The sequence below is a fragment of the Triticum urartu genome, chromosome 6A, assembly GCF_056163025.1.
Source record: "Triticum urartu cultivar PI428250 chromosome 6A, HENAU_Tu73, whole genome shotgun sequence".
Classification (NCBI taxonomy): Eukaryota; Viridiplantae; Streptophyta; class Magnoliopsida; order Poales; family Poaceae; genus Triticum; species Triticum urartu.
In genome coordinates, this window is record NC_141878.1 from 19,023,458 (window position 1) to 19,031,441 (window position 7,984).

Sequence of the window (7,984 nt, forward strand, 5' to 3'; positions counted from 1 at the left end):
AATAATATTGATTTCATATTGTGAATCTTCATTTTTTCTATAAGCTTAGTCAAAGTTGATAAAGTTTGACTTTGATCAAATTTTATATGTGGACTAAAAAGAAATGGAGGGAGTACCTACCTTGCTCCAGCTGTCAAGCAGAAGTTGCTGCGGCGAGCGGTGCACTGGGAGGAAGCAGCAGCTCATCAAACAGCAAGCAAGCGGCCAACAAAGTTGTGCCTCCGGCGCGGGGGGGGGGGGGGGGGGGGTGCAGGCAGCAGGAGCTAGGGGAGCAGGTGGGGCGGGGGCACCGGTCGTTGGAGGTGGGGGAGCTTGACGGCGAGGTGGAAATCACTAATTGAGGAGTACTCCTGGCAAAGATCACTCCCACCTTCCCAGGTTGCGACAAGTGGCGCGCTGCATGCATGCCAGCTGTCGCAACCTGGTAATTTTTCTTTTTCTTTTTTCGTAGATCCGTTTATTCAAAACGTTTTATCTTTTAAACCGTGCGTCCAAATCTCAAATTGTTTTCATCATTGAATTCCTCGCATCGAGATCTTCGAAAATAGATCCCAGGTTGATAGGTTTGGACGAACTTTTTTTCAGGAAAAAACCGGACGAAAAAACCAAACCTAAAGCACGGGTTTTTCCTTACCGAAAGAGGCACGGTCATGTCTGTCGCAAAACCACAACAATGCCTCTCGCGGAAACAAAACCTTGCCTTTCGTGAAAGAAAAAAAAAACAGAAAATTCATTCTTTTTCCCTTTTTCGAGAGGCATGGTCGTGCCTCTCGGCAAAGAAAAATCATGCCTCTCGTGAAAGAAAAATCATGCCTCTAGTGGAAAAAAAAATAGAAAATGTGTTTTTTCGTTTCCGAGAGTCATGGTCGTGCCTCTCGCGAAAGCAAAAACGTGCCTCTCGCGGAAGCAAAATCGTGCCTCTGGCGGAAGTTCTTTTCCGAGAGTCATGGTCGTGCCTCTCGAGAAAGCAAAAAACGTGCCTCTCGTGAAAGCAAAAAAATTCCTCTCGTGAAAGCAAGACTGTGCCTCTCACGAAAGAAGAAAAAACAAGTTTTTTACGCAAAATTTTTTTGAGTCCAAAAACTAAGGAAAACCGAAACATCAAGAAAACCCGCTTAAAAAGCCAAAAACGCCTGTGAAAAAAAAATCCGGAGGGAGCGCCCAGAACGCGACACGTGACGGGGTGGCTAAGAGCGCGCTGATTGTTGTGAGGCTCCTGAAGAAGCACTCGTCAACCAGTTGCTCTCCGGGGATGTCTTCCAATTGCTCGGTTGATAGATGGCCTTGAGGGCTATATTTGGTTAGTTTGGACTTTGAAAGGCCTTAACTCTAGAGCAGGCCCAGCAAGATGAGGAATCGTTCGTTTTAACCTCCTACATCTCGTGCCTCGATATCCCCGTACCCGCTGAAGACCAAAGGAAGGCACGACGCAGCCACCGGCGGCGGCGGTATCCAAGGTGATTGACAACGACTATCTCCTCACCGAAGTCCTCCTTCGCCTCGGCTTTCCCACCATGCTCATCTGTGCCGTGGCTGTCTGCAGGCGCTGGCTCCACCAAGCCTCCGGCCGTGAGTTTCTTCGCTGTTTCCGCGAGCTCCACCCGCCCCGTGTGCTTGGATTCTACTTCAAGTAAGCACACTAGATTGGGCCAACTGGCCCACGGTTCATCCCTTTGCTTCCTCATCCCTCATAGCTCGCCGTTGTGGTCCGTCGCGCAAGTTCTAGCTTGGATACGTATTTGAGCAACCACATTGGATCGACCTCCATCCTGGACTGCAGGAACGGCAGACTCCTCATCGAGCACTGCACGCACGGAAGCAGATCGACACTTGTGGTGCTCAGTTTGTTGTGCCCCGAAAGAGGCCTGGTGGCCATTGCACCAACCCCACAACGCAATGACTTGAGTTACTAAATTCACCATGAGATCATCTCAAGAGAAGGCAACAACGACTTGTCTTAATTGTATGTGTTGATAAAGGTAGCCACGAATAGAATATACATTGTGCAAGTATATGTGTCGCAAGATGGTGTCTGTGGCCATCCGAACTTGTCACAAGGGCCGAAGCTATGCTTGAAGTAATCATTTTTGGTATTCAGAGTATTGTTTGTCCTATTATGCCTCTAAACTGGACTCATATGAAAAAAGTGTTCTGCATGAATTGTCTTCGTTTCGTCGAGATGGTCGGTTTTGATATAAAAATTGTCTTAATCTGAAGTCGTATGCAAAAGTTAGAGCCTGCATACCATGAGCAAAAAGGGACGCACAACATTACACCCATAGGGCTGATGTCTGATGGGAAGCGCCACTGATTGGCTGTTTTGCGCAAGTGATTCGGCCCTGAAAATGTCCTCGAATCGAAAACATTCAACATGAAAGTTGTTCGTCTCGTTGAAATAGTTAAATTTTCTTTTGGGCACATCTTCATAGTTTGTGGCATGTGAGACCCAAAACCAAACTGCTATCTCAGACTTACCTAATTTCGAGTTTGGTTAATTTGAAAAGATTTGGATGGAATTTGGAGTCCTTTTCTTGTACGGGAGGTCCAGCCACCACATAAATATATGAGAGGTGACGGCCGATTGAACAATACACAATCAATCTATCAACTTTTACCTTTACTTTTAACTTCTCTCATGTTCTTTTCTTTTTCTCGTTCTTCGTTTATTCTTTGTTGCAGGGCAGCGATCCACGAGGCCCCAGGGGCTATCAAGTTGACCTAGGCATCCCATAGCCGCCGCGCATCCTGACGGGGTCCATCCCAGTGTGGGATTTCGGGTCTACGAAAGCACTCCCGGATTGCTAGCGTACCGTGCTTCCGGCCAGGTCTTCTTCGACGTGAGTTACTGTGCATCACCCACGGCGTTGAGGCTACACGGTGACGTGTTCGTGTATGAAATTCAGGAACCATCAGGATAGTGTTTCTTATATAAAACAACTCTCTAGGAAAGTGACAACGAAAGAAAAATGGAAGCATGCTTAACATGCCACACTCCGGGCAACGAAGAAACACACGAAGGAAACATAGAAGCATGGAAGCAACAGGTTAATGCAATATCAACACCACTTATATGTTGTGGAAGCATAGAATATATGAAATTGCAAATGGCCAAAGCTTGCCACCAATATGTGGGTGCATCATTCTATCATCAAGAAAACCAGTTTCATCTGAATTAATTGGTGGTTTTCTTCGGGTTGCACACTAACCTGGGTAGGCACATGAGGCGAGTTGCAATTACGGTCCACCCGATAGTGAAAAGAAGAACAGGAAAAGAAAAGAAAAACAAGTTTTGATGTCCACAAACTAAATAGACCGAAGAAGCATATTTAGCACACATTGGAAGAATGGGTGTTTTGAGGCATGAAATTATTCTTATATCAACCGACTCGTCTTAATTGGAAGCATATAAATTTGCAAAAATTGTTGCCAACATGTGTGTGCGTGTTTTTGTGATCTATATGCATCGTCAGTCCTGGAAAGGGGAAATGTGTATGCATCGTCGGTCTCTTCCCTGAGACAGTCAATAGTGTTGACGTGTGGGTATGTCCACCGCAACAGAAGCGAGGAGATAGGCGTGCACGATCCAACGGCTCAGATTGAGTCGCGCCAGGGAGTAACCGCGTGAATGGGCAGAGAGAAAGATACACTCATTCACCTCGCCATTTCAGACGCTGCGCATCCATCGACTTCAGGAAGCACATCACTCTGGACTGAAATTACTAGTCATACACTAGTGCCTGTCGTTACCATAGACACTAATGTGGAGCTTTGACTCGAAATTTTGTGGCGGTCATCAGTTACCCTCTTCCACGGGCAATGAAATTTCTGCCAGCGACAATGAGGTTCACCGAAAAGACAAGCTGCCAGTTTAGACCTCAAAGTCTGAGTCGTCGTTTTCTTTTTTTTCTTAAAAGTCCAAGTCGTCGTTTTAACTAGTACAGTCTCCGTGTGGGTGCTTGACAAATGACAATGATGGGTGGATTTGAGAGAGGGACAGAGAGAGAAGCACGAGAGGTGCCTTTGGTGAAGCTTGCCGTTTACATGTGTTCCCTGAGATTTGCTTCAGGTGATCGCTCACTGGGCTAAACCCAACACCTCCTTCCAACTAGGGTGCTCGTCACTCCAGCCACCCAATGCCGACGTCAGAGCCAGACCACGCCTTCGCAGCTGGCATCCTCCTCCTCGCCGTCTTGGTTTTTGTGGGCGCCGCGGATACTGCAACGGAGTCTGAGGCTGATGCGCTCCTGGCCTGGAAGGCCAGCCTCGGTTACCAGGCTGCGATGTTCAGCTTCTGGAACAAGACCGCGCCAGTCTGTTCCTGGCTCGGCGTGTCATGCAACACCGCTGGCCGCGTCGAATCGCTCAGGCTCCGGGGGCTAGGCCTCGGCGGCACGCTCAACGAGCTCAACGCCACTGCTCGACCTCAATGGGAACAACTTCTACGGCGCCATCCCGGCAAGCCTTTCGAGGCTGCACTCCCTCGCTGCGCTCGACCTCGGCAGCAACGGCTTCAATGGCTCCATCCCGCCGCAGCTGGGCGACCTCTCTTGCCTCGTTGAGCTGCGTCTTTACAACAATAACCTCGCCGGAGACATCCCGCACCAGCTCACCATGCTCCCTAGGATCGTGCATTTCGACCTGGGCGCCAACTTCCTCACCAACCCGAAGGACTACCTCAGGTTCTCACCCATGCCCACCGTCACCTTCATGTCACTCTACCTCAACTACCTCACCGGCAGCTTCCCGGAGTTTGTCCTCGAGAGCAGTAACATCACCTACCTCGACCTGTCGCAGAACAATGTCTCCGGACCGATACCGTACTCACTGCCAGAGAAGCTCCCCAACCTCAAGTACCTCAACTTGTCCATCAATGCCTTCTCCGGCCAGATACCGGCGTTTCTGTCCAAGCTGGGGAAGCTCCGGGACCTGCGGATTTTAGCCAATAACCTGACAGGCGGCATCCCTGATTTCCTTGGCTCCATGTTCCAGCTGAGAGTTCTTGAACTCGGCAGCAACCCGCTCGGTGGGCCGATCCCGCCGGTTCTTGGCCAGCTCCACATGCTGCAACGCCTAGACCTGAAGGTTGCCGGGTTGGTTTCCGCTATTCCACCAGAACTGGGCAACCTCGGCGAGCTCAATTTGTTGGAACTGTCCATGAACCAGCTCACCGGCGTCCTGCCTCCGACATTGGCCAGGATGCACAAAATGCGGGAGTTTGGCATATCGTCAAATAAACTCGTCGGTCAGATTCCTTCAGCTTTGTTCACGAGTTGGCCGGAGCTCGTATCGTTCCAAGCGTTTGGAAACTCGTTCACTGGGAAGATCCCATCGGAGCTCGGCAAGGCAACCAAGCTAGATATCTTGTATCTCTTCAGCAACAACCTAACCGGCTCTATCCCAGTAGAGCTTGGCGAGTTGGTGAGCCTGAGTCAGCTGGACTTGTCCGTGAACTGGCTCACCGGTCCGATTCCCAGCTCGTTGGGTAAACTGACACGGCTCAGGAGCCTGGCCCTCTTCTTCAACCTGCTCACCGGAACGATCCCACCAGAGATCGGCAACATGACTGCGTTGGAAGTCTTGGACGTCAACACCAACCATTTGGAAGGCGAGCTGCCCACCACCATCACATCACTCAGGAATCTCCAATACCTCGCCTTGTTCGACAACAACTTCAGCGGCCCTGTACCGCCAGACCTTGGGAAGGGGCTGAGCTTGACAGACGCGAGCTTTGCGAACAATAGCTTCTCTGGCGAACTACCGCAAAGATTGTGTGACAGCCTCGTGCTACAGAACTTCACAGCAAACCACAACAACTTCAGCGGCCCGTTGCCGCCGTGCCTCAAGAACTGCACAAACCTATTCCGTGTGAGATTGGACCAGAACCAATTCACCGGCGACATCTCCGAGGTGTTCGGTGTCCATCCCAGCTTGGACTTCTTGGATGTCTCGGGGAATCAGCTGACAGGCCAGCTGTCCCATGATTGGTCACAGTGCACCCATCTAACAATTCTATCCATTAACAACAATCACCTCTCTGGAAACATCCCTGCAGCCTTGTGTGGACTGACCTCCCTCCAGTTACTGGATCTATCAAATAACCACTTCATTGGTGAGCTCCCAAGTTGCTGGTGGAAACTAAAAGCACTGGTATTTATGGATGTGTCCAGCAATATATTTTGGGGTAAATTTCCTGCCTCAACGAGCTTGGACGAATTCCCCCTCCAATCACTTCATCTTGGTAACAATAGTTTTTCTGGGGATTTCCCATCTGTCATTGAGACCTGTTGTAGAAAGCTCATCACACTAGATCTTGGGAACAACATGTTCTTCGGTTCTATTCCTACTTGGATTGGAGCAAGTGTCCCTCTTCTAAGAGTTCTGAGCCTCCCATCCAACAGTTTCAGTGGTGTCGTTCCGTCTGAGATATCCCAACTGTCTAATCTGCAAGTACTTGACATGTCCAACAATAACTTTACTGGATTCATCCCAGGTACATTCCGCAACTTATTGTCCATGATGAAACAAATGTCCCCTTGGACAGTAGAATCTTCTGAAATGCATGATGTTGTCCAACTGAGCCGGATTTCCATATTTTCTCGGAGGACCGAGCCCCCCAATAACCGGTCACCACTGAATGAGTACCGAGACAGAGTTAATATTTTCTGGAAGGGCCGCGAGCAAACTTTTCAAAAAACAATCGAGCTAATGACAGGCATCGATTTATCAAGCAATCTACTTGCCGGGGATATTCCAGAGGAGCTAACATACCTTCAAGGTCTCCGATTCTTGAACTTATCCAGAAATCATCTATCAGGCAATATTCCAGCAAGCATTGGCAGTTTAGAGCTCCTGGAGTTCCTTGACCTCTCATGGAATGAACTATCAGGTGCTATCCCTCCCAGCATCTCAAATTTGCCCTACCTCGGCATGTTAAATCTCTCCAACAACCACTTAACGGGCACCATACCCACCGGGAGTCAGCTACAGACACTTGTAGACCCATCGATTTATGGCAACAATCTGGGGCTTTGTGGCTTCCCGTTGAGCACACATTGTTTGGATGAAAGAAGTCAAGACCACAGACGACCTGGAAGTGATGTGGGATTGTGTTACTCTGTAATTCTCGGTGTTGTTTTTGGCTTTTGGCTTTCGTTTGGAGCTCTGTTTTTCCTTGAGCCATGGAGAGTTTCCTTCTCCCATTTTCTTGATAAGTTGTGCAGTAAGTAAGGTTTATATCCTCACGTGTAATGTTGGTTTTCTGCTTTGCAAGTGTAAAGTAAGTGTACTAGCATCTTTAAATAAGTTCAAGTGTTAAGTAAGTGTAATGTGGCCATATTTCAGATGCACCTCTGTTATCTGTTGTTAGCTGACTCTACTATTGCCGATTTGTCGGTTTTTGTTTTCTTCTGGTTGTCAGACTTTTGGTGTTCGGCTGTGTGCATTCTAGTTATGCAGAGGCCCGGTGTTGCTCATAATGCTTTGTATCCACCTGATGCTACATTTTTGAGTTAATAAAATCGCCCTTTATCGGAAAAAATCTGTTGTTAGCTGACAAAAGAGATCACTATCTCAGTCTGCTTCACAACAATAAGCATCGATTCGTTTCATTTAATAGAAGCAAGCAGCATCTGTACAAATGACAAATGTATAGAGCACATGGAGCCAAGAATTACAATGTTGCAGTTCAGTACCTTGCTCAAGCACCGTCTCAACCCCGCACCTGGGAGGCCGGTGCCGGTGGATGTCTGGCCAGAGGAAGCTGCGGCCACGCAGGCCCGAAGCGCGTCAAACAGAGAGAAAGCGGCCACCGCAGTCCGCAGCCTCCGTGCCTCCCAGTGCTCTCGCCGGCGTGGAAGAGGTTGCTAGGCGCTGCTGGCCGGAGCAGGCGATGCCGAGCCGAGGAGGAAGTCAGGGTATGAAGCGCCGGAGGCCGGCAGAACCAGTCGCCGGAGTTGGAGGAGCTTAACAGCGAGATTGGCGTGGC

The 7,984-nt window shown here is 49.1% G+C and overlaps 2 protein-coding genes across 2 annotated transcripts; both read left to right on the forward strand.

Moving 5' to 3' along the window:
* Positions 1 to 4,133: 4,133 nt before the first annotated feature.
* Positions 4,134 to 5,486, forward strand: LOC147963312 (uncharacterized). Its single transcript, XM_087529543.1, has 3 exons — positions 4,134 to 4,310; positions 4,381 to 5,418; positions 5,475 to 5,486. The coding sequence occupies exons 1-3, from the start codon at positions 4,134 to 4,136 to the stop codon at positions 5,484 to 5,486; spliced, it is 1,227 nt and encodes a 408-aa protein (XP_087385669.1).
* LOC147963313 (uncharacterized) lies at positions 5,230 to 7,488 on the forward strand. Its single transcript, XM_087528017.1, has one exon. It carries the CDS (start codon positions 5,560 to 5,562, stop codon positions 7,225 to 7,227), a length of 1,668 nt encoding a protein of 555 aa, XP_087384143.1. The 5' UTR covers positions 5,230 to 5,559; the 3' UTR covers positions 7,228 to 7,488.
* Positions 7,489 to 7,984: the final 496 nt, after the last annotated feature.